This window comes from Pristiophorus japonicus, chromosome 12, assembly GCF_044704955.1.
Source record: "Pristiophorus japonicus isolate sPriJap1 chromosome 12, sPriJap1.hap1, whole genome shotgun sequence".
NCBI lineage: Eukaryota > Metazoa > Chordata > Chondrichthyes > Pristiophoridae > Pristiophorus > Pristiophorus japonicus.
The window spans coordinates 65,998,729-66,025,209 of NC_091988.1; the positions used below are offsets into that span (position 1 = coordinate 65,998,729).

At 44.4% G+C, this 26,481-nt stretch overlaps 1 protein-coding gene across 1 annotated transcript in view; it reads left to right on the forward strand.

Moving 5' to 3' along the window:
• slc25a20 (solute carrier family 25 member 20) overlaps positions 1 to 26,481 on the forward strand; it is a 443,188-nt gene that overhangs the window by 394,069 nt on the left and 22,638 nt on the right. Inside the window, exon 12 of the mRNA XM_070895604.1 lies at positions 21,274 to 21,427. Coding sequence (XP_070751705.1) covers positions 21,274 to 21,427 — 154 coding nt within the window. The remainder of the gene's footprint in view (positions 1 to 21,273; positions 21,428 to 26,481) is intronic.

Consider the following 26,481-nt stretch of genomic DNA (forward strand, 5'->3'; position numbering starts at 1 on the left):
GACTTTTTTTATTGAGGACATCGGGCACGCTGGGGTTTTCAGGAAACTGATTGAGACCAAAGACTTGACCTTGGAAGCGGCGGCTCTGATAGCCCAGACATTTATCTCCGGGGAGGAAGAGACCAGAAAGATGTATGACAAAAATCCTGGCTCAAATGCGGCAAACGACCAGGGAGTCAACATTGTTAATGCGGCACACAGTTCTCTAGGCAGGCAAGTGCAATCGGACATGCCCCAGCATGTAGTCGAACCCAAAGGGGGAATTCAACAGAGACAATGGCTAGCTGAACGGCGATTCATGCCATCGCAATGGACAATGCGGCCAGTAAAGGGGCCATCAACACCTGTTAATGGTGCGCTTAAGGACAGTTACAGAGACAGTCAGAGACGATCGACTAGTAATGAACCTTTGTTTCCAACAACGGGGCCTCCAACTCATGCTGGAGGTGTGGAGGCAAACACCCAGCCAGAGCTTGCAGGTATCAGCAATACACCTGCAGAAACTGCAACGTCATCGGTCACTTGACGCGTATGTGCAGGAAGCCTGCAGTCAGGTTGATGTACGAGGAGGACAGGCCCAATATAAGCCCTACGAGGCCAAATGAATACTGGGGGAAATCGCTGGAAGCTGAAGTTCAGCGAGTTTATGTAGAGCACATATACAGTTCACATACTAGGACACCACCGATAATGATGAAAGTGCTCCTCAATGGCATCCCAGTATTAATGGAGCTAGACACGGCGCTAGTCAGTACCTGATGAGTATCAAACTGTTCGAAAGGTTGTGGGTGTCCAAGGCCAGGAGGCCAAAATTATTGCCGATTGGCGCACAGCTACGGACATATACAAAGGAGATCATTCCGGTGCTAGGCAGCGCCACGGTAGTCGTGATCCACAAAGATTCGGAGAACACTCTGGATTGTCCCAGGGGACGGTCCCACACTACTGGGGAGGAGTTGGCTTGCTGTCATGAACTGGAAATGGGGCTATGTCAATGCAATTTCTTCTGTTGAGCGAGTATCATGCTCACAGGTCCTGGGCAAATTTAATTCATTATTTCAACCCGGCATCGGCACTTTCACGGGGGCAAAAGTAGTGATTCATGTAAACCCGGATGCCAGGCCAGTACACCACAAGGCCAGAGCGGTGCCGTACGTGATGCGGGAAAAGATAGAATGCGAATTGGACCGCCTGCTGAGGGAAGGCATCATCTCACCAGTCGAATTCAGTGACTGGGCGAGCCCGATCGTGCCGGTGCTCAAGGTGGATGGGTCGGTCAGGATATGTGGCGATTACAAGGCCACCATCAATCGGGTGTCGCTCCAAGACCAGTACCTGCTACCGAGAGCGGAGGATCTCTTTGCGACGCTATCCGGTGGCAAACTTTTTTCAAAATTGGACCTGACCTCAGCTTACATGATCCAGGAGCTGGCGAGTGAGTCGAAGAAGCTAACCACCATCACGACACACAAGGGGTTGTTTGAGTACAACAGATGTCCGTTCGGGACTCGTTCGGCCGCCGTGATCTTTCAGCGAAATATGGAAAGCCTCCTCAAGTCAATTCCAAGGACGGTGATTTTTCAAGATGACATCCTCCGCATGGGTCGCGATACTGAAGAGCACCTCCACAACCTGGAGGAGGTCCTACGCAGACTGGACCGGGTAGGGCTGTAACTGAAAAAGACGAAGTGCGTCTTCTTAGCTCCAGAGGGTAGCAGCAGATGAGATCAGACCTAATGCGTCCAAAATGGAAGCACTCCAGAGAGCACCCAGATTCCGTAACACGACGGAGCTGCGTTCGTTCCTGGGGCTCCTGAACTATTTTGGTAACTTTCTTCCAAAATTGAGCACGCTGTTAGAGCCGCTACACGTGCTCCTACGCAAAGGTCGCGATTGGGTCTGGGGAGACAGCCAGGAAGGGCTTTTGATAGAGCACGCAATTTGTTCTGCTCCAACAAACTGTTAACGTTATGTGACCCGTGTAAGAAACTTATTTTAACATGCGATGCGTCGTCCTATGAGGTCGGGTGTGTTTCAGCATGTGAATACCAATGGTCAGTTACAGCCAGCAGCTTATGCCTCCAGAAGTCTGTCCCAGGCAGAAAGGGGCTACGGGATGGTAGAAAAGGAAGCGCTAGCATGTGTATATGCAGTAAAAAAAAATGCATCAGTACCTGTTTGGCAGGAAATTTGAGCTGGAGACAGATCACAAACCCCTAACGTCCCTTTTGGCCGACAACAAGGCCATAAATGCGAATGCATCGGCCCGCATACAGAGATGGGCACCTATGACTACACAATTCGGCACAGGCCAGGCACTGAAAACTGCACCGATGCACTCAGCAGGTTCCCACTAGCCACCACTGAGGGGGCAACTGAGCATGATGCTGAGATGGTCATGGCTGTTGAAGCTTTCAAAAGCGAAGGCTCACCTGTGACAGCCCGTCAGATTAAAGTCTGGACAAATAAAGACCCGCTACTGTCTTTAGTTAAGAAATGTGTCCTGAATTGGGACTGGGCAGCCACGTATGGGGCATGCCCTGAGGAATTTAAACCATTTCACAGGCGCAAGGATGAACTCTCGATTCAGGCCGATTGCCTACTGTGGGGAAACCAAGTAGTCATGCCCCAGATGGACAGAGCGGTGTTTATCCGAGAACTTCACAATGAGCACCCGGGCATTGTCATGATGAAGGCAATTGCCAGGTCACATGTTTGGTGGCCAGGGATAGATGCAGACCTGGAACTTTGTGTTCGCTGGTGCAAAACCTGTGCTCAGTTGGGCACCGCACCCAGGGAAGCCCCCCTTAGCCCCTGGCCCGCCAAGCCATGGTCACTCATCCATGTGGACTAAGCAGGTCCTTTCATGGGAAAAATATTTTTGGTTGTAGTAGACGCCTACTCCAAATGGATTGAGTGTGCTATTTTAAATTCAAGCACATCCTCTGCCATGAAAGTTTATGGGCAATGATCGCCACGTCTTGGTCAGCGACAATGGCCCGTGCTTCACAAGCACTGAATTCCAGGACTTCATGGCAGGCAATGGAATCAACCATGTCAGAACGGCACTGTTCAAGCCGGCCTCAAACGGCCAGGTGGAACGAGCAGTGCAGATAATCAAACAGGAGATGCTCAGAATCCACGGGGGTTCCCTACAAAGCCACTTATCATGCCTCCTGTTGGCCAATAGATCCCGACCTCACTCGCTCTCAGGGGTTCCACCCACAGAGCTGCTAATGAAAAGGATGCTTAAAACCAGGTTATCCCTTATACACCCTACTATGAAAGAAATTGTTGAGACAGGCGTCAGTCACAATGTGAAAGGGGAAGCTCCACCCACCTTCATCACTTGAGGTCTTGTTAATAAATGTAACTGGTCACAGAGTGACCTTCTCTCAAGTTTGGGCCTCATGTGCATTTATACTGTATAGTAAGGACATATCAAACACTGTGGGTGAAATTAGTCTTCGCTGGTAGCATGAAATGGGTCATAGCTTCGGGCTAAGGGATCGGCCATTTAGGACTGAGATGAGGAGAAATTTATTCACTCAATAGGTGGTGAAAGTCATGGGCTGCAGGAAGATATCAATCTACTGGTCAGATGGGCAGAGCAGTGGCAAATGGAATTTAATTCAGAGAAATGTGAGGTGATGCACTTTGGGAGGGCTAATAAGGCACGGGTATACACATGAAGCGGTAGGCCACTTAATAGTGTAGATGAACAAAGGGACCTTGCAGTGCTTGTCCACAGATCCCTGAAAGTAGCAAGCCAGGTGGATAAGGTGGTTAAGAAGGCATACAGAATGCTTGCCTTTATTGGCTGAGGCATAGAATATAAGAGCAGGGAGGTTATGCTTAAATTGTATAATACTTTGTTTAGGCCAGAGCTGGAGTACTGCGTGCAGTTCTAGTCTCGTATTATAGGAAGGACATGATTGCACTAGAGAGGGTGCAGAGGAGATTTACTAGGATGCTGCCTGGAATGGAGAATCTTCGTTATGAGGACAGATTGGATAGGCTGGGTTTGTTCTCATTGGAACAGAGTAGATTGAGAGGAGACTTCATTGAGGTGTACAAAATATTGAGGGGCCTGGACATACTGGAAAGTAAGGGTCTATTTCCATTGGTGGAGGGGTCTATTATGAGGGGGCATAGTTTTAAGGTGGTTTGGGAAGATTTAGAGGGGATTTGAGGGGGGGCTTCTTTACACAGAGGGTTGTGGGGATCTGGAACTCGCTGCCTGGAAGAGTGGTGAATGCAGAAACCCTCTCTTTTAAGAGATGGTTGGATAGGCACTTGAAGTGCAGTAACCTGCAGGGTTACGGACCTAGAGCTGGTAATTGGGATTAGACTGGATGACCTTTTGTTGGATGGCGCAGATATAATGGTAAGTACTGCAGGGAATTGAATACAGCCAGGGTGATCTCCTGGACTAGTTTCGATCGCCTGGATGGGTTGGAGAGGATTTTTCCCTGATTTTTTTTTTCCTCCCTAAATTGGCATGTGTTTTTATCTGATTTTTTGCCTCTCCCGGGAGATCACATGGCTCCGGTTGGGATGGAGTGTAAAATGTTTCAGTATAAGGGGTGTCGCAGTTGAGAGACGGACTGGTTGGGCTGGGTGCTCTTTGCCTTTCTGCCATTGTTCATAGGTTTATATGTAACCTTTAGAGCTGTTGACCAAGGGCCGTGCGGCTTTTTGTCGGCCGGCGCGGACACAATGGGCCGAAATGACCTCCTTCTGCGCTGTAAATTTCTATGTTTCTAAACTTTGGAATTCTCTACCCGAGGGCTGTGGCTGCGGCTGCTCGGGCGTTGAGTATATTCAAGGCTGAGATCGACAGATTTGTGGATACTAAGGAAATCAAAGGATGTGGGGATAGTGCGGGAAGGTGAAATTGAGGTAGAAGATGAGCCATGATTTTATTGAATGGCGGAGCAGGCTTGTAGTACTGAATGACCTATTGCTGCGCCTTTTTATGATGTTCTTATGTTAGCGAATCATCAGCCCATTTTACAATGCACACAGTTTTTTTTTCCATTGAGGTCATCATCATCATCATCATCATAGGCAGTCCCTCGGAATCAAGAAAGACTTGCTTCCTGAAGTGAGTACTTTGGTGCCTGAACAGTCCAATACGAGAGCCACAGACTCTGTCACAGATGGGACAGATAGTTGTTGAGGGAAGGGGTGGTTGGGACTGGTTTGCCGCACGCTCTTTCCGCTGCCTGCGCTTGATTTCTGCATGCTCTCGACATTGAGACTCGAGGTGCTTGCCGCCCTTTCGGATGCACTTCCTCCACTTAGGGCAGTCTTGGGCCAGGGTCTCCCAGGTGTCAGTGGGGATGTCGCACTTTATCAGGGAGGCTTTGAGGAGTGTCCTTGTAGCGTTTCCACTGCCCACTTTTGGTTCTTTTGCCATGAAGGAGCTCCGAGTAGAGCACTTGCTTTGGGAGTCTCGTGTCTGGCATGCAAACTATGTGGCTGCCCAGCGGAGCTGATCGAGTGTGGTCAATGCTTCAATGCTGGGGATGTTTGCTTGAATGAGGACGCTGATGTTGGTGCGCCTATCCTCCCAGGGGATTTGTAGGATCTTGCGGAGACACCGTTGGTGATATTTCTCCAGCAACTTGAGGTGTCTACTGTAAAAGGTCCATGTCTCTGAGCCATACAGGAGGGCAGGTATTACTACAGCCCTGTTGACCATGAGCTTGGTGGCAGTTTTGAGGGCCTGGTCTTCAAACACTCTTTCCCTCAGGCGGCCGAAGGCTGCACTGGCGCACTGGAGGTGGTGGTGGATCTCGTCGTCGATGCCTGCTCTTGTTGATGGGAGGCTCCCGAGATAGGGGAAGTTATCCACGGTGTCCAGAACCGCGCCGTGGATCTTGATGACTGGGGGGGACAGTGCTGTGCAGTGAGGACAGGCTGTTGGAGGACCTTTTGTCTTATGGATGTTTAGCGTAAGGCCCACGCTTTCGTACGCCTCAGTAAATACGTCGACTATGTAAAGTCGAAGAAGACCATGTATAAGGGCTGGCGCTGTTCCCTGCATTTTTCCTGTAGCTGTCGCGCTGCAAAAATCATGTCCGTTGTGCCCCGTTGGGGACGAAATCCGCACTGTGACTTTGGCCACGGGAAGAAGACGGTTGAAGTGGACTCTAGCGACGACTTTCCCAGTGGCTGATAGTAGCAGGGAGATTCCTCTGTAGTTGCCCCAGTCGAACTTAACCCCTTTTTTAAAGATGGTCACGATTACTGCATCTCTGAGATCCCCCGGCATGCTCTCCTCCCTCCAGATGAGAGAGATGAGGTCGTGTATTCGCGCCAGCAGTGCCTATCCGCCATACTTCAATGCCTCAGCGGGAATTCCGTCCGCACCCGTAGCCTTGTTGTTCTTAAGCTGTCTTATGGCTTTTCCTACCTCGTGCAGTGTTGGTGTCTCACTGAGGTGGTGGCAGGTAGCATGCTGCGGGATGAAGTCGAGAACACTCGAGTCAAAGGCAGAGTCTCGATTGAGGAGTTCTTCGAAGTGCTCCTTCCAGCGGGCCCTGACTGCCTCGGTGTCCTTGATGAGTGTTTCTCCATTCTTGAACAGCAGTGGGGTGGGGCTTTGGGTGTTTGGCCCGTAGGTGGCCCTGACTGCTATGAAGAATCCTCGCACATCATCGTTGTCTGCCAGCTGTGTATCTCCTGTGCTTTCTCCATCCATCACCTGTTCTTTAGGTCCTGGGTTTTTGTAAGATGAATTTGAAGTAGAAGAAAAGCCACGATCTTATTGAATGGCGGAGCAGGCTTGTAGTACCGAATGACCTATTGCTGCTCCTTTTTATTACGTTCTTATGTTAGCAAATCTTCAGCCCATTTTACAATGCACACAGTTTTCTTTTCCATTGAGGTCAACGACTCCGTTTGAGGCCACTTGGCTCTACTGCTTAGACAAATTTCAGCACCCGCCCCTGCATTTTTTGCATAGAACACGAGGATTTTACTTTCTCAGCTAACATAATATATTTCTTAAGACAGCAAGCAACATAAGGTAGCACAGTACCAGTCTGATATAACTGAATAAGCTTGAACATAAATGAACACTTGATGACTCCCCCTTATCTCAGTATGTAGGATGAGCCTGTTTGCTAGCTCACAATTTGTGGAATCTCGGTTTGATTTCAGTGAGTTTCAACCGCAAATCAGTCTCTACATTCAAGCTGCTTCTGTATTTGTTTTTGGTTCAAATAAGTGAAAAAAAATCCCATTTCACACCGATACATTGAGGCAAAGTGAGCGATATTTCAACGGCTCTTGGAGACAATTCAGGGGACTCTTTTTTCAGTTGAGAGCCAGAACTGATCAAGGAGCATGTCTTAAAAAGGAAGTCACCAGCACCATCGATCAAATTCTCATTTAGACTTGTGGAAATCTTGGCCTTTGCTATGAAGTCCTCCGAAAACGGATTTCGAACCCAGGCGAAATCCTCTTTCAGGAAAATATTTGCTGAATTTAGGAACATCGGAAGGAAAATTTTGTGGAAAGCTGAGACACATGCTGCAGAATTACATTTTAAACTTCTAGGACAAATACTCTACAGTCCATAATAATAAAATAAAATGATGAAGATGTAGTTACATTGTCTTGTTGCACATAGCTACTCCATAGCAAAAAGCAAGGTTAAGTTCATTGAGCCTGTCAAATATGTCAAAAGCCCAGTAAAACATGGAAGCGCTGGTGGACGGAATGATGGTGAAGTGATGACTCAGAGTCGATCAGAAACGTGGTGGCACTCCGAGTTCACGGATACTTGCCAAACTTTGCCAAGAGAAAGCAGTTGAACTGACTTGATTATCGTCAGTTGAAAGAGCTTTAGTTTGAAAAAGCTCTTGTGTCTTATCTTTGAGGGCAGGATGTTTGGTCTCCCAAGTGGCGCTTTAGTTGGCTTGATTTCATGCTATCCCGAGCAAGATCTTCAGCACAAACACCACATTGCGGTAGACGGGTTTCATCAAAAACCAGGCAATGTGAATCCCAAGTGGTATTTTTCTTTTGCCTGGCTCTACTTGTTTCTTCCATGGGATCAACATCTTCGACTTTGTGCTTCAATAAACACTTCTTTCCTTCAGTTATTGAACAGCAAATGTTTCCGTCATGTCTATCAAATAGTACATGGTGGCTTAGAGGTTCTTGGAACGCTTTAACCTGAAATCAGTGCTGACATCGATTCACTCAAGGATCATCTGGACTGATAGCAAACTTATAATATTGTGGAAAAAAACCCTGCTTGCCTGGTGGGTGCCTACAGCTGCCACCAATGCAGCCTCAAACCCACCTTCCCGCTTTGAGGTGGACTGGAAGTCAGAAGTCTGAACTTAACCAACATACGAAAAATGACAGACAAGTAAAGTTCATCGAGTCCCACACAATTGCGGTACCTTGTGTATCACAATCTACACATTCCACCCCACCCGAAACTTCTTTACATTTTAGAGAAACTAAGCAAATTTAAGTTTAAATTCAAGCAAAAAAGTCGACACCGATTCAGCCCTGCACAGCGCAGAATATTTGAATTTCCGCTGATTTCTAAAAGATGGACTAATCCAAGGTGTTTTTGGTGCATAGTAGCCGATTGTCACTGTTGAGATCGAGAATTGTTCTGGCTATCTTTTGGAAAGTCAGCTATCCAATTGTATTTCATTGTCCCAGTTCTGCGAATGATGGTTTTAACCCGACTGAAGAAATAGCCTTCATATTTTGGAGTGCGGTGGGTTTGTTAATTTGCAGCATTTTTCTCTTTGGGATGATCCCATACAAAAAAAGTACTTACACTTGTATAGTTCTTGGTCCTATCTCAAAGTGCTTCATAATCAATTAATTAATTACTTTTAAGTGTAATCAGTGTTGTTATAGCAGCCACTTTACACACAGTAAGCTCCCACAAACAGCAGTGAGATAAATGTTTTTGGTAGTGTTGTTTGCGGGATAAATGTTGGTCAGGGCATGAAGAGAGCTGTTCCACTCTTCTTCAGATAGTATCCGGGAATCTTTTGCGTCCACCTGAACAGACAGACCTAGTTTAAAGTCTCATCCAAAAGACAATGGCCCTGCAATTGCGGCCTCTTCGGATATGTACGATCTGTGCACGTGCCCGAAGTGACTCCGCAAGCACCTGCACCCAGCACTTGTGATCTTTTGACAGATCGCACACATCCCCTGCAGAAGGGCCTTCGCAAGCGGAGATTTGGGTTATTTGCCCAGCTTTTGCCCATCGAATGTCCTTCAAACTCTTACGCTTGGTAAAAGCAGGCCTTAGTGTGTAAGAGTTTTAATTGATAGAAAAAAATAAATGTTATATTTAAAAACCCTAGCTCGGAGCTCCCATTATTATGAATGAGGATACTACATTGTGATTGGTGGTCCAGGCTCGCGTGATCCCAGGATGCGCATATGCTCCTGGAATACGTGGGCCTCTGCGCTGGAGCGCAAGTGTTCGTTCCTCCGGAACCACCAGGTACTTTCGTAAAAAAATTCGGTTGGAGGCATCCGACTGCAATTTTTGGCCCTATCTGGCTGACCATGCAGCACACTCTCAGAACTGTACTAAACTCAGGTCCTGGAGTGGGGCTTGAACCCATGAACTTGTGACTCCGAGATGAGAATGCTACCACTAAGGTTATTGAATCTAACTGACTGTAACTGTGTTTGTTTGCGGGCTGTAAATTTCTGACGATCAACTGCAACATTAATACTCAAATGTTTTGGTTACTTGATCGCTGCTGGTTCTTTACTGAAGGTATCATCACTCATCAGCTTCACTGTGTGCCGAACCATCAATGACAGAACATCTATGACATCTGGTGCTGTCAAAATAGTAGAGTGCAACCACTTGAAAACTGTTCCCACAGTACAAAAGCTATATAAATAGGGAATGCCTAAGTGTGGTTAAAAGGCAGTATTTGGGATTGAGATGATAGTTATAAACCACTTGAGCTTTGCACTTTATGATTTGATGTTATTTGAACCCTTTGGTAAGATTACTGTCTGATCCTCATCCAATATGCAATTATTCTATGACTGGAGAATGGAGAAGTCAGTCTTATTAAAAGGGAGCAGGCCTGCCACTGGAAACCCTGCCTTGTAGAATTAAGTAATTGTCTGTAGCTTGATGGCGTAACAGAGCCTCTCAAATAAGCGAAGCAAATTCTGAACATTTCTTACTCACCAACTATGCTCCCTCTAATTTTGTTTGGCGCCTCGCGACCACTTCAAAATACTGCGCGTGCACGGTTTTTGTATTGAAAAGCCGGCTGCACGGGATCCCTGGAGTGTCGCGTAACCACGCAGCTTACAGGGAACATTAGTAACCAACCTATGTTTGTGTAGTTGAGGATGTAATAGTAAAACTGCAATGACAGAGGTTGGAACAACCTTGGATCCGGACTGGAGGCGTCAGAGGTTGAACAGTTTCCCTCTTGTCCTGTAGATTAACTCCACTCCTTGAAAAAATGTAACATCCCCACTGACTCTTGGAAATCCCTGGCCTAAGACCGCTCAAAGTGGAGGAGAAGCATCCAGGAAGGCGCCAAACACCTCGAGTCACTTCGCCGGGAGCACGCGGAAGCCAAGTACAAAGAGTGGAAGGAGCTTACACCCCACCCACCCGTCCCTCCAACCACTGTCTGTCCCACCTGTGACAGAGACTGTAGATCCCGCATTGGTCTCATCAGTCACCTGAGAACTTATTTTAGTGTGGAAGCAAATCATTCTTGACTCCGGGTGACTGCCTAAGAGAAAAGAGTAAAACTGCGTAATTTGATAGCTGTAGCCTTAACAGGAGGAATCGTGGATCATTTGTTATGCCTCTGATCACTTAATTGTCATAGTTGCCTCTATCCAGTTTGCTTGCTATTTCACCTAAAAGCAGCTGATGGAATGTTAGAATTGGGCTTCTGCATTGCAATAGAGTAGTAGAAACTTGGTCACCTGCAATTCTGCTCTTGGTCTGATTTTATCCATATTTTCAAGTGCGAGTTGCTACCCAGTCCCATGTTCTCAATGTCTTGGCAGTCAGTTGCAAGGCAATATTTGGCAGTGGCTTTGGGAATATGTTCCCTATTTACCTTACACGTTAGGGGATTGATGCATAATATGAATGAAGTGTGTCTTTATGAGATCATTTCCATCTTTTTAAAAAAAAAAACATCCTTTCTAATAGTAAATACAGTAAAATAAATGATGCTATGTTGAAATTAAAATTAAATACACTATTTCCTTTTCCAAATCTAAACCTGCAACAAGAAAGGGGCATTCAGTCCATCAACCCAGCTCCTTCCATAGTCCATGCATGACCACCTCGAGCATGAATTCACATTCAAAATCACTGTGAGCTGCTTACCTCCCTCGTTCTTCTCTTCCTCCTACAGTCTTAAGAATTTTAACCCAAGCTTGTCCTCACCTAATCACTGCATCCTGGCTCCCATGTTAGCTGGTATAATAATTGGCTCCCTTTCCTCAGACACCGTTCTTCTCCCTTTCAAAAAAACCTCCTCGTGCAAAAACCAACCATCAACCCATCCATCCTCTGCAACTGCTGCCACATCCCTGATCTCCCTCACCACACCAAGACTGCTCCAGGCAAAGTCAGCAGTTATATCCTCTGCGACTGTGGTGCATTTTCCATCCTTGACCTCCCATAGCATTCGAGTACACCATCCTACTCCAACACCTATCCTCTGTTGTCCAGCAATGGCTTCTCATCCCACCTTTGTGCTGCCACCTCTGAATTACCCCAGTGTTTGATCATTCACCCCCTCCTCTTCCTCCTTCAGCTACAGGCTGATACCTCTCCTTCACTTCTCCCGAACCTATGACAGTGCTGTCAGACTGCCTGTCCGATAATCAAGTCATGGATGAGGAACAGCTTGCTACAACTGAACAGCGGGAAGACTGAAGTAATCGTTTTCACCCCTTGCTGCAAACTCCATTCCCTCTCCCTCTCCGGCCATTTATTTGGGCTGAACCAGACCATCATATCTTGTTGAACTTCAAAATCCGCATCCTATCCAACAGCAAGACTGTTTATTTCCACATCTGAATCATTGATAGCTTCTAATCCTTCCACCTCTGAAACCCTTCCCCATTGCTTTTGTCACCTCTTCATTTGATTTCTCTTGTATTCACCACACTGGCCTCACATCCTCCATAACCTCCAAACGGTCCAAAAGTCAACCGTCTGGATCCTGTCCCTAGCTAAGTCCCATTCGCCCATCATTGGCTCCCAATACTAACTTTAAAATCTTAATTCTTGTCTTCAAGTATCTCCCATGCCTGGCCTCGCTCTGTAAAGTGCATTTGGATATTTTCTAGGTTAAATATGCTACATAGATGCTGAGAGGATGTTTCCCCTTGTGGGCGAATCTAGAACTCAGGGTCATAGTTTCAGAATAAGGGGTCGCCCACAAGAGATGAGGATTTTTTTCTCTGAGGATCATGAATCTTTGGAGTTCTCTACTCCAGAGAACTGTGGAGGCTGAGTCATTGAAAATATTCAAGGCTGAGATAGACCGATTCTATAGGGGAGTGAAGGGTTATGGGGAACAGGCAGGAAAGTGAAATTGAGGCCAAGATCAGACCAGCCAAGATCGTATTGAATCCAGGTTCAAGGGACTGAATGGCCTACTCATGTTCATATTTCTTATGTTCTTATAAACTCAAGCTAATGTTTAGTCCTGTACTTTTTTCCTCACCACAGTGGATTCTGTTTTATGTGTTTTGAGGAAAATAAAAGCCGCAACAAATCACAATAGTGGAATTTTGTTAAAGTTTACAATTCTTGGCTCAGTTATGTAAGATTCCTCATAAGTGTTTGACTGGAGTACGAGAAGAAGCTTGCAGGGAACATTAAGGCGGATTGCAAAAGTTTCTATAGGTATGTAAAGAGAAAAAGGTTAGTAAAGACAAACGTAGGTCCCCTGCAGTCAGAATCAGGGGAAGTCATAACGGGGAACAAAGAAATGGCAGACCAATTGAACAAGTACTTTGGTTCAGTATTCACTAAGGAGGACACAAACAACCTTCCGGATATAAAAGGGATCAGAGGGTCTAGTAAGGAGGAGGAACTGAGGGAAATCTTTATTAGTCGGGAAATTGTGTTGGGGAAATTGATGGGATTGAAGGTCGATAAATCCCCAGGGCCTGATGGACTGCATCCCAGAGTACTTAAGGAGGTGGCCTTGGAAATAGCGGATGCATTGACAGTAATTTTCCAACATTCCATTGAATCTGGATCAGTTCCTATCGAGTGGAGGGTAGCCAATGTAACCCCACTTTTTAAAAAAGGAGGGAGAGAGAAAACAGGGAATTATAGACCGGTCAGCCTGACCTCAGTAGTGGGTAAAATGATGGAATCAATTATTAAGGATGTCATGGCAGCGCATTTGGAAAATGGTGACATGATAGGTCCAAGTCAGCATGGATTTGTGAAAGGGAGATCATGCTTGACAAATCTTCTGGAATTTTTTGAGGATGTTTCCAGTAAAATGGACAAAGGAGAACCAGTTGATGTGTATTTGGACTTTCAGAAGGCTTTCGACAAGGTCCCACACAAGAGATTAATGTGCAAAGTTAAAGCACATGGGATTGGGGGTAGTGTGCTGACGTGGATTGAGAACTGGTTGGCAGACAGGAAGCAAAGAGTAGGAGTAAATGGGTACTTTTCAGAATGGCAGGCAGTGACTAGTGGGGTACCGCAAGGTTCTGTGCTGGGGCCCCAGCTGTTTACATTGTACATTAATGATTTAGACGAAGGGATTAAATGTAGTATCTCCAAATTTGCGGATGACACTAAGTTGGGTGGCAGTGTGAGCTGCGAGGAGGATGCTATGAGGCTGCAGAGTGACTTGGATAGGTTAGGTGAGTGGGCAAATGCATGGCAGATGAAGTATAATGTGGATAAATGTGAGGTTATCCACTTTGGTGGTAAAAACAGAGAGACAGACTATTATCTGAATGGTGACAGATTAGGAAAAGGGAAGGTGCAACGAGACCTGGGTGTCATGGTACATCAGTCATTGAAGGTTGGCATGCAGGTACAGCAGGCGGTTAAAAAAGCAAATGGCATGTTGGCCTTCATAGCGAGGGGATTTGAGTACAGGGGCAGGGAGGTGTTGCTACAGTTGTACAGGGCCTTGGTGAGGCCACACCTGGAGTATTGTGTACAGTTTTGGTCTCCTAACTTGAGGAAGGACATTCTTGCTATTGAGGGAGTGCAGCGATGATTCACCAGACTGATTCCCGGGATGGTGGGACTGACCTATCAAGAAAGACTGGATCCAACTGGGCTTGTATTCACTGGAGTTCAGAAGAGTGAGAGGGGACCTCATAGAAACGTTTAAAATTCTGCCGGGTTTGGACAGGTTGGATGCAGGAAGAATGTTCCCAATGTTGGAGAAGTCCAGAACCAGGCGTCACAGTCTAAGGATAAGGGGTAAGCCATTTAGGACCGAGATGAGGAGAAACTTCTTCACCCAGAGAGTGGTGAACCTGTGGAATTCTCTACCACAGAAAGTAGTTGAGGCCAATTCACTAAATATATTCAAAAGGGAGTTAGATGAAGTCCTTACTACTCGGGGGATCAAGGAGTATGGCGAGAAAGCAGGAAGGGGGTACTGAAGTTTCATGTTCAGCCATGAACTCATTGAATGGTGGTGCAGGCTAGAAGGGCTGAATGGCCTGCTCCTGCACCTATTTTCTATGTTTCTATGACTGTGAATGACACTCGTGAAGCGGGGAAAAGGAGCACATTTGGCCAATTAGCCATTACCTCATTTAAATGGCATGAATCTGTCAAACTGGATGTGAGGAGAGCAGCTTTCCTTTCTGCTAACCATTGCCGATGCGCACAACAGCTAATGTAAAATTCCAATTTGAGTAAAGGTGTCATCTTTTAGTTTCCAAGAGCACTGTTTAAAGACAGCTGCTCCACATTTAATGCTGCCTTTATGCCACTAAATTGCCAGTGACGTCAAGAGCACAGTCTGTGGTGACCTTGTAGTATGAGTAACGTTCCAATTCCTGGTTAGAAACAATGACAGCCTTCTGGAATGGGGGTTTTCACTCATTTCCTCTGACCTAAGTCGGATTGTGTGAAACCTTGGCATCCTGTTCGAACCTGAGCTGATCTTCGCATCTGTTCATTAACAAATCTGCTTATTACACCTCCACAGCATTGCCTGCCTCTGACTGTATTTAGCCTCTCCATTTGCTGAAATCGTTCCCGTTTGCATTTTGTCACCTCCAGACTCAATTTCTCTCTAGTGCACCTCACTGTCTTCCCAAAATCCGCAATCACAGAATCATACAGCACAGTAGAAGGTCAATCGGCACTTCGTGACTGCGCCAGCTCTTTGGAAGAGCTATGCTATTAGTCCCACTCCCCCTTTCTCTTTCCCGGCTGATCACAAACTCAACCATCTGTATCCTTTCCGGCGGTGGCAAATGTCAACAGTTAGTGTTGTTGGCACGAAGTTCCAGTCTGCTATTTACTGTGCTGGGGCCCGGCTGCAGTCGGGCGGACCCCTCCACTTGTACATATAGGCCAGCAGTGCATTTTCCACACTGCTGGCTTGTGCAGATACTTGGACAGCGCTGGAGAAGACCTGCAGTCACATTGCAAAGTTGCAAATGTAATTTTCCGCTGCTGTGCATGCGTAAAATTCACACCCTTGTTGCCAAATCTGTTGCACTCTATAAAGTGGGTAGATTCGGCACCATTGAAACCAGTATAATTACTGGACTTAAAAGCACCTCTATTAATATAAAACTGGTCTAAGTGTTAATTGCACAGCAGTTCTTGCCTTGGAAGATTTAGATTATTTTTCCAAATTTCTCCCCTTTAAGTTTACCGCATCTTGCTTTACTGTAAAAAGGATGAATGATGACCCCTTTCTTGACATTACACCCAGGGTAAATAAAGTTTGTGATCAGAAACTGCTGTCTCCACAACTTTTAATGAAAAATTACAGTTCCCAGGTAGCAAGTTGCACTACACACAGTAATTCGAGAAATGTTTCGGCTGTTTCACGGTGTCAAATCACTTGCCCCTACCTATGTCACTTTGAGCTGAAAATTAAGAGGTGATGAGAACAGTTCAGCTTATTGACTTGCTGGCTTTTTAATGCAACTTTCATGAAGCCACCTTTCGTCAGATATTTGTTTTGCATAGATTTATTTCTCACCATTCTTTTGCTAAAAGCAAACAAAACGTTCTAGACTACAGCTTTGAATCCTCCTTCGATTTATTAATTTGTATTCCAAACAGCTTTTACAGATGTCTGCTTACATTTTACACACACCTTCCTATATTTGGTTTGCTGGGACTTGGATTACACTTGGATCGTTACATTTCAGGTCTGTTACATTGGTGCAATATCATCGGACTTCACAATCATTGCACTTAAACGAGAGATTGGAAATGCACATTGCAGGCAGTAAAGCCTCTGCTTGCCTGGACCAGCAAGGGGGTTTACAGCTTGACTAGGGATTACAAATGTCAGGTCAGCACTAAATATTCTCTCTGACACAGCCTCACTGGTTACTCCGTAAGTAGACCCAGCACCCCCTATGATCTGTGGGATACCTTTACCTCCCAATATTTAGTCACATGCTGGATTGAGCAGGGGGCCGTAACAATACAATCCCTCCATTGTGCGTGTTGGAATCCACGATCTTTCTCCAATCTTCTGGAAGGGAGACCGATGAGCAGTCTGGCGTGGTGAGGCCAATTGTAAACCAACAAACCGGTTTATACAATACTGAACAGAATATAATTTCCATTGAAACTCAGACTTTTTACTGTCACTCCTTGGAACATCAAAAATAATAAATCATGCAAACTTCGTTCTTGAAATGGGCCTCGGTTCACTTTATAAGTCGGCAGTGGCTGATGTGCCTCGCACTAACTTTAGGGGAAAGAGAAGTTATTTGCCCCTCTGACTGTTTCAAATTCAAAACTACCTGCCGGCTGTCTTTTCCATGGAGACATGAATAGATAAAGCTGATTTTGACGACCTTCCACCTCTGTGTTGAGGAGTGGCTTGTTGAGCTGCCGATTAAAAAGTGCTATCTCAAATCAGAACACCCTCCTCCCCCCATAGCACCTATAATGCCTGCTCAGCTAATACCCTTGCTGTGTCCAATGACGGGAAGCCATTTCAACATTACAAGTGAAAATGTATGAAACCCCATTGTCTCGGACTGGTATGGTATGTGAGAAGCACAGGCCAGTTAGCCATTTCATCTGGCCGCAACTAATGGGCCGAATCAACATTCCCAGATAACTTTTGTGTTGCGGGTTAACCGCTTGGGGGTTGAATTTAGTTCAATAGCAACATCAGAATATAAATTGAATTATAATTCCTCCCAGGCGCAAATCTTGGAAAATGACAATAGATCTTCATTAATTTTGTTCAAGCTTAAGTTCAGCAAAGATTGAATAAAAGGAAAAATGAAGAGAGAAAAAACAGCAAATTAAACCAAATCGAATGAAGCACAGCAGTCTAAAGTTAAGAAATGAGATGAAAATATTCAGAAGAAATACATTTGTACAGCAAAGTTAATTGTCATGGAGAATCCTAACTAAGTTAACATTTTTCTCGTTAATTAATCTTCCAGAGTGTTGCTCATGAGAAAAATATCTGTAGTAGATTTTCTGCTCCCAATGCTGAATCTCGAAGAGGTTCATTAGGCTGGTTCCTGGAATGAGGGGATTGCCTTATGAGGAGAGATTGAGTGGACTACGCCTATATTCCCCAGAGTTTAGAAGAATGAGAGGTAATCTCATTGAAACATAACATTTTTAAGGGGCTTGACAGGGTTAATGCTGGGAAAATGTTTCCTCTGGCTGGGGAATCTAGAGCATGGGGTCACAGTCTCGTAATAAGGGGTCGGCCATTTAGGATTGAGATGAGGAGAAATTTCTTTACTCAAAGGGTTGTGAATCTTTCGAATTCTACCCCAGAGGGCTGTGGATGATCAGTCGTTGAGTATATTCAAGACAGAGGTTGATACAATTTTAGGAACTAAGGGAATATGGGGATAGTGCGGGACGGTGGAGTTGAGGTAGAAGATCAGTCGTGATCTTGTTGAATGGCGGAGCAGCTCCTATTATGTTATGTAATTCTGCTTACTCTCCCTCACTCACCATCCTTAAACTTGTCAAAATAAGTGTGCTGATATAAACTGAAATAAAGATTCTTTGTTTAAAGATTATTCAGCTGGCCCTGAATGACAGTGTAGTGTTTATTTGAACTTGACTTGCTGGAGGGGGCATACGCAATGTGTGTATGGCCCTCATGAAGCAGACTGTTGCTACACAATTCCTGAAGTCTTACAACTGCAATATTATGTTTTAACCCATTGACTGCTGTGAATTTCAGACTCCTTGAACCAGCCAATTTTCAAAGTTTTCAGCTCACAATCTGAGAGACTGAAACAAGGTCCAACATTACTGTGATAAAAGTTAGTTCAGTGTCAGGAGTACTTTAGTCCTTCAAATACTAGAGTATGAATTTAAAAAATGAAGTTTAGGCACTCTAGTCCAATTGTCCTTCCTCCTCCCTCCCATTCTCTCCTCTTCCCTGCACCCCTTCTGTTTTTATTGTTATATCTGTGTATATCAAATATATCGTAGCTTATCAATATTTTATTTTCTGGTCTCTTAAATATACATGTGTGTGAGTTTGTGTATGTATGTGTACACGTGCGTAGGCACACACGCACGCACACAGTCACGCTGTAAAATAAAGTTCAAATATTTTGACTTGTCCTTGCTTTCATTATCTATTTTGGGCATGATGCCCTAAAGCTACATTTCCACCCATTCAAATCCTAAAACACTTCTGATGCAGTCATGCAATAGGTGTGTGTGTGTGTGTGTGTGTGTGCAGGTCAACTTTTAAATGAATGTTTAAATTTCAAATTAAGAAGCTAACCGTTGTAATGCTGGCAGCCCAGTCAAGATAATGTGCCTCGGCAATGCAAGGGGTGAATCTTTTGACGAATAGCTGATGTACATTTCCAAAGAGCAGAAATACAGTGCCCCCAATGGCTGAGTGGTTAAAGGCTCCTTCTGGGGTAGACATCCAGACCAATAGGTCTCCTTGTCTGTGATAAATCAGGATATTTTGGGAGGGGTGACAAAAAAATCACCCAAGGTCCCTACTCCTAATTTTCCATTCAGTGACTGCTCCTAAAAAAGGCCCATGGGTGAACATGTGGTGAGCATAGGATCTGGCTCTGCTGTGAATGCCCTCTGATCACAAGCCTACGGATATTCACCTCGGGCATAAAGAGCGGTAACCCTGGGGTGAGATACTTGAAGACAGTCAGTGCCTATGGAACTAGCCCAGAATAGAATGGTAGAAAATGAATGGAAAAATGCAAAAAACCTATCTAGGTATAAATACCAGTTGTGCACGTTTAATCACATTGTTTTTTCTTTGCTTTACAAGGTGAAATTTCATACCCCTTAGTGACATAACTCTTATTATGATGTAGCTTTCTTCTGGAGAGCTTTTTTCACTGTTCAAAGATCGCGTTCAAAGTTGCTTCCTTCCTCAAGTTGAATATTTCAAATGGCCATGATTCGAACAGCTGTACAGCTCAAAAAGGCTCACTGAACTATTTAGAATTAACATCTCTCATCATTGACCCAAGCCTAACATTTAATCCAAACAGACTCCTTGAACAGCAAATAGGAGACTAATATTTTGTCCGACAGTTCTGCTTTATGACTCGTTTTATAGCACAGTGGTTATGTTACTGGACTAGTAATTTAGAGGCCTGGACTAATAATCCAGAGACATGAGTTCAAATCCCACCACGGCAGCTGGGGGAATTTAAATTCAGTTAATTAAAAAAATCTGGAATTAAAAAGCTGGTATCTGTAATGGCGACCATGAAACTACTGGATTTTCGTAAAAACCCATCTGGTTCACTAATGTTCTTTAGAGAAGGAAATCTGCCGTCCTTACCTGGTCTGGTCTATATGTGACTCCAGACCCACAGCAATGTGGTTGGCTTGTAACTGCCCTCTGAAATGGCCGAGCAAGCCACTGAGTTGTACCAAATCGCTATGACAAAGTTAGAACTAGGAGTACACAAGGACTGCAAAGGTTCGAAAAGGTGGCTCACCACCACCTTCTCAAGGTCAATTAGCAATAGCAATGGCAATAAATGCCGGCCTTGCCAGTGACGCCCGCATCCCGTGAATGAATAAATAATTTTTAAAAAACATTTGCAAAACTCTGCATGACCGTAACCCCATAATTCTGTCTAATTACTTTCACTTTCTTGCATTATCTTTGCCCCGCTGAAGGCTGTTTTGACTTTCCCTCCTTTTATCTGCCGAGGGCTGGGTTATGGTGCTATTGACCAATACCTCGTTCAAATCACCAGCTGTGTGAGCCAACACTGGATGTGCACTATTCAGCCTTTCCCCACACAGTGAGGCTCCTACTACCAACCCCATCTGAGATTCATTACTGTAGCACAGTGGCGATTGAATTTCTGACTTTCCTGCTCTGTATGGCTCTGATCCACATTAAGACGTTGAACTTACCAACTGATTTTGATTTCAGTGCTTCGATTTCACAATTCTCGTTCTTGTTTTCAAATCCCTCCATGGTCTCATCCCTCCCTATCTCTGTAATCTCTTTCAGCCTCACAATCTCTCCTACAAGATATCTGCGCTCCTCAACTTCTGCCTTTTTGAGCATCCCTGATTATAATCGCTCAACCATTGGTGGCCGTGCCTTCTGTTGCCTCGGCCCCAAGCTCTGGAACTCCCTCCCTAAACCTCTCTGCCTCTCTAACTCTCTTTCCTCCTTCAAGACGCTCCTTAAAACCTACCTGTTTGACCAAGCTTTTGCTCATCTGTCATTTCTTCTTGTGTGGCTCGGTGACAAATGTATTTGTTTTGTTTTAAAACATTCCCGTGAAGCACCTTGGGACATTTTACTATGTTAAAGGTGCTGTATAAATACATGTTGAGTCATTGGAAGAGCTTCCTCGATAATTCAATAGGTGATTTTAGCAAATCCCAGTAAAACACATGGCCACTATCGACATTGGTCTAACACCTGTAACAAGTCAGCTAATGTTCACTGTTGTAAAAAAGGGCTTCTCACAAAGTTTTGAATGTTTTGAAACTTTATTTAAGGCATGAAATGTGCAAGATCTGAGTTTGCCAAAATTCTCAAATTTTTTCTCTTGAATCTCTCCTGACAGAGGTACATATGATATTTATGTAATGAAAGATGGGCAGCCTCTACTCGTTGGCAAATACGACAATCATGGCAGCTTCGGCGAGCTGGCACTGATGTACAACACTCCGAGAGCTGCTACAATTGTTGCTACCACAGAAGGAGCCCTCTGGGGGCTGGTAAGTAATGCTGTCTTATGGTCAAGCATTCAGAAGGTGGCCCTCATTAAAAGTGAAGAATGTATCTATTTACAGCATATATATGTTTATGAAGGTCTGCCTAGTTTGGTTATTCTTGAAGCACAATGTATCTCGGGTCCTCTGAAATTGTGCTTCAGTTACTTTGTTCAAGAATTGAATTTTACAAATTATGGTCTATCGACTCTGGATCAGTTCCCATGGACTGGAGGGTAGCTAATGTAACACACTTTTTAAAAAAGGAGGGAGAGAGAAAACGGGTAATTATAGACCGGTTAACCTGACATCAGTAGTGGGGAAAATGTTGGAATTAATTATTAAAGATGAAATAGCAGCGCATTTGGAAAACAGTGACAGGATTGGTCCAAGTCAGCATGGATTTATGAAAGGGAAATCATGCTTGACAAATCTTCTAGAATCTTTTGAGGATGCAACTAGTAGAGTGGACAAGGGAGAACCAGTGATGTGGTGTGTTTGGACTTTCAAAAGGCTTTTGACAAGGTCCCACACAAGAGATTGGTGTGCAAAATTAAAGCACATGGTATTGGGGGTAATGAACTGACGTGGATAGAGAACTGGTTGGCAGACAGGAAGCAGAGAGTCGGGATAAACGGATCCTTTTCAGAATGGCAGGCAGTGATTAGTGGGGTGCCACAGGGCTCAGTGCTGGGACCCCAGCTATTTACAACATACATCAATGATTTAGATGAAGGAATTGAGTGTAATATCTCCAAGTTTGCAGATGACACTAAGCTGGGTGGTGATGTGCGCTGTGAGGAGGATGTTAAGAGGTTGCAGGGTGACTTAGACAGATTAGGTGAATGGGCAAATGCATGGCAGATGCAGTATAATGTGGATAAATGTGAGGTTATCCACTTTGGTGGCAAAAGCACGAAGGCAGAATATTATCTGAATGACAGCAGATTAGGAAAAAGGGAGGTGCAACGAGATCTGGGTGTCGGTACATCAGTCATTGAAAATTGGCATGCAGGTACAGCAGGCGGTGAAAAAGGCAAATGGTATGTTGGCCTTCATAAGGGGATTTTGAGTATAGGAGCAGGGAGGTCTTACTGCAGTTGTACAGGGCCTTGGTGAGGCCACACCTGGAGTATTGTGTTCAGTTTTGGTCTCCTAACCTGAGGAAGGACATTCTTGCTATTGAGGGAGTGCAGCGAAGGTTCACCAGACTAATTCCCGGGATGGCAGGACTGACATATGAGGAGAGACTGGATCGTCTGGGCCGGTATTCACTGGAGTTTAGAAGGATGAGAGGGGTTCTCGTAGAAACATATAAAATTCTGACGGGACCGGACAGGTTAGATGCAAGAAGAATGTTCCCGATGTTGGGGAAGTCCAGAACCAGGGGACACAGTCTAAGGATAAGGAGTAAGCCATTTAGGACTGAGATGAGGAGAAACTTCTTCACTTAGAGAGTTGTTAACCTGTGGAATTCCCTACCGCAGAGAGTTGTTGATGCCAGTTCATTGGATATATTCAAGAGGGAGTTAGATATGGCCCTTGCGGCTAGAGGGATCAAGGGGTATGGAGAGAAAGCAGGAAAGGGGTACTGAGGTGAATGATTAGCCATGATCTTATTGAATGGTGGTGCAGGCTCAAAGGGCCAAATGGCCTACTCCTGCACCTATTTTTCTATGTCTTTTGAAATCTCGTTGCTGAAGTCAATATACAGGTACATCTCCCTGTGCATTACTCACAGCTCAAGCATGAGGCTGAGCATATTGTGATCGATGGTGACACTAGAGCAGGCTAGGGTGGTGTAATGTACGCATATGTGAGTATGCTCACAGGTTGGTTGAGCTGTTGAGTTGGGAGTGACTTAGCCAGTCGCGTGATGTTCACAAGACTCAATAAAACCCCAACCAGTTGGGTTTGGGGGATCCACGATGAGGCTGGTGGATGAACTGGTAATGTGTAATATGATTTTTATACCTTTGCTAATAAACCAACTAGTTCTTAATAGCAATGTGTTGTTATGAATTCTTAAGCAAAGAACCCATGAAGCAAATACATTACAAGTGGGGTGTTAGCAGCAGGGTATGGGTCGAGGCTAATCAGAGGTTCAGAGAGGTGTAGGGGGCGCGGGGAATGTCTGGCTAGTAACATGAGTGAGGAGCGTATTGGAATCAAAGATGGTGACAGTAAAATTAAAAGGAAAACTGCAAATGAAACAGAAATATGGACATAAAATGCTGACTAATAATCCGCCTGGTCAGACAGCATCTGGGGAGAGAGAAACAGAGTTAGCGTTTCGTCAGATGAAAGGTTATCAACCTGAATCGTTAACTCTGTTTCTCTCTCCACAGCTGCTGCCTGACCTGCTGAGTGTTTCCAGCATTTTCTAGTTTATTTCAGATTTCCAGCATCTGCAGTATTTTGCTTTTATAATAGCATGTCCTCTTCTCTATTCAGATGCTGACTGACCTGTGTATTTCCATAATTTTCTGTTCTTTTATTTCTGGTAGTGATGGTATTGGTACGGTTAGAGGGACTGGCAAGGAACAAGCTGCCAGGTCAGGTGTTTATGGCATTGCTGAACTTCAGAGCTAAATTAGAAATTTGGTTTCACAAATTGTCTATCGAGATTGAAGCAGGGAACTCTCATGGCAGCTGAAAGGGAACAATTTCTTTACCCATTCCCTTGCTTAGTTGTTTTTGTGAAATATAATTAGAATTGGTCATGGAAGCAAAAATGCGAAACAACTTTGATATCCATCAGATAGTAGAAGCACTGAACTGATGAGAAAGCTCAGACACAAGTGTATGGACACACAAAGATTGCTCTGGTACTGTGACTGTGTTCCTTGATATTGCTTACCAGTTGAGTGGTTTGAGGGAAGATATTTGCAGTCAGGCTTAAAATGCTTGAAGCCATATGTATTGTCTGCAACTATGTGTCAGTGAAATGTAGGTATGCTTCCCATTCTGCCAACACACAAGGTGCCATGGTTTTTGCCTGTACTCTTGTGCAACACCACATAAAAAAACACACTCTGCTGTAACTAACCAAGCTCCAAGTACATGAAATGTCAGTGCTTCCTCCCTTTAAATTGGCTTTCGCTTTTTTTGACAAGGTAGCCATTTTAGGGTGCAACGCTGAAGTTGCTATATAACTTCAGAGTTGGGTTCTGACCTGATGCCAGACGGGTCGTATTTGACGATCAGTGGAGTATAACTGCAGTGTGGTATCAAACTTGGTCTACAAATTACTCGGGGAATGCTTTGGACCTCCTGGACGCTTGCACAGTGCTTTTTAAAAAATGCACCAAGTCCGGACATAGGCACCTACGCTCTCAATAGATTTCAATCTTAACGACTGAGTGCAGAGCTCTGTCTTCGTTCTGATGGTATGGATCAGGTACTGTTGACAATGATTGGCAGCTGCAGTATAACTTTGCCCCTTCATACATTCCCAATGCTGACTGTGAAATTTAGAAAAAAATGTATGAACTCGGCAGGATACTAATCTATGCAAATTTTTTACCTCACAAGTACCAGTTCTGGCTCGAGTCCGGACCACTAAATCTGACTTCTTTATACAGTACTACAAAAGCAAAATACTGCAGATGCTGGAATCTGAAATAAAAACAGAAAATGCTGGAAATACTCTCCAAGTCAGGTGGGGAGAGAGAAACAGAGTTTCAGGTCAGAAATTCTGACAAAGGGTCATAGACTTGAAACGTTAATTCTCTCTCCACAGATGTAGCCTGACCTGCTGAGTATTTCTAGCATTTTTTATTTTTATTTCTTTATACAGTACTTCAAATTAGATTGGCAGCTTTGATGGAAACTGGAAATCTACTCCAACACCGCCACCTGCTGGACCTTCAGAAGTATTGTACCAACTAATTTTGATTTGTGCACTTTACTAAAAGCACCGGAAGGACACGCAGAGAGTTACCACAGAGGAGCCAAGCTTTTTTTTTAAATCTTATAATGTTGCTTTAAGGCTGGGGGAAAAGATTGTGCTTGCAAGAACTTATCATCAGGAGATTGGTCCCAACCTCTAAACACAGACATACGCACATGCTTCTAACCCTTTTAATATCAGAATGTAAATCAGAGAGTGAGGGATTCAATCAGACTTGGGCATATACACAAAATCTGACCAGTTCACAGGAATCTGCAAAAAGATGTGATAGATGTGTATCTAATCTGTCTAGACACACGTCACTGAATACATAGAGGAAAACTTGGGAGATGTATTGCAATTTCGGACTTGCACAAGCAATTCAAACCAGCTAAAAAATGCCCCTTGTGTACTCGATAAATACCTGAAATTGTATAAAATATATACTGGATAAATACCTATCTGTATTTGCACATGTGTTTATGTGTGTGTGCCTGTTTAAATTACCACTCCTTTTATCGCAAAATTCAAAATTTCACAGATTTCTTTGCATTAATTCAGATCATGATGCATTTGTCACCTCCAGGCTCATTTATTCCGATGCTTTCATTGCTGGCTCAGAATTCCTTTTTCTAAAGCCTATCGGTGAAGCAGCTGAATATGAAGTGCTTCTTAACTCTTCAAAAATATAAAAGAAAAGTAGAATAATTAAAAGGACAAGAAAGACTTGCATTTTTATGAAACCTTGTCACTTCTCTAAGATTCAAAAAAAGCTCTTTGTTTAATGAATTGCTTTTGAAGTGCAGTGACTGATGTGCAGGCAAATGGCCTTTGAATAAATGGAAGGAACTGAGGGGAAAAGAGTCATAGAACCCCCTTTTACTTAACGTACAATTCATGTAGCTCTTAGGACTACCACCAGCGGATTACCACCCAAAAAAACGCTGTGATTATTTAATTAAGATCGGCGGAAAATTAATCAAAACATGTTTTTAAATTCCACCCAGTGGGAAAAATCAGTGTTCCACGTGGATTCTCGGCGGAAAACGCGATGCTGGTCAAATTCAGTCATATTTAGTGAAATTTAGTCCAAGGCTGCGAGTTGGGCCAAGGGAGGGGGCAAAACACACAAAATAGTTTTCAACAAAACAAAAAATAAACAATCTGA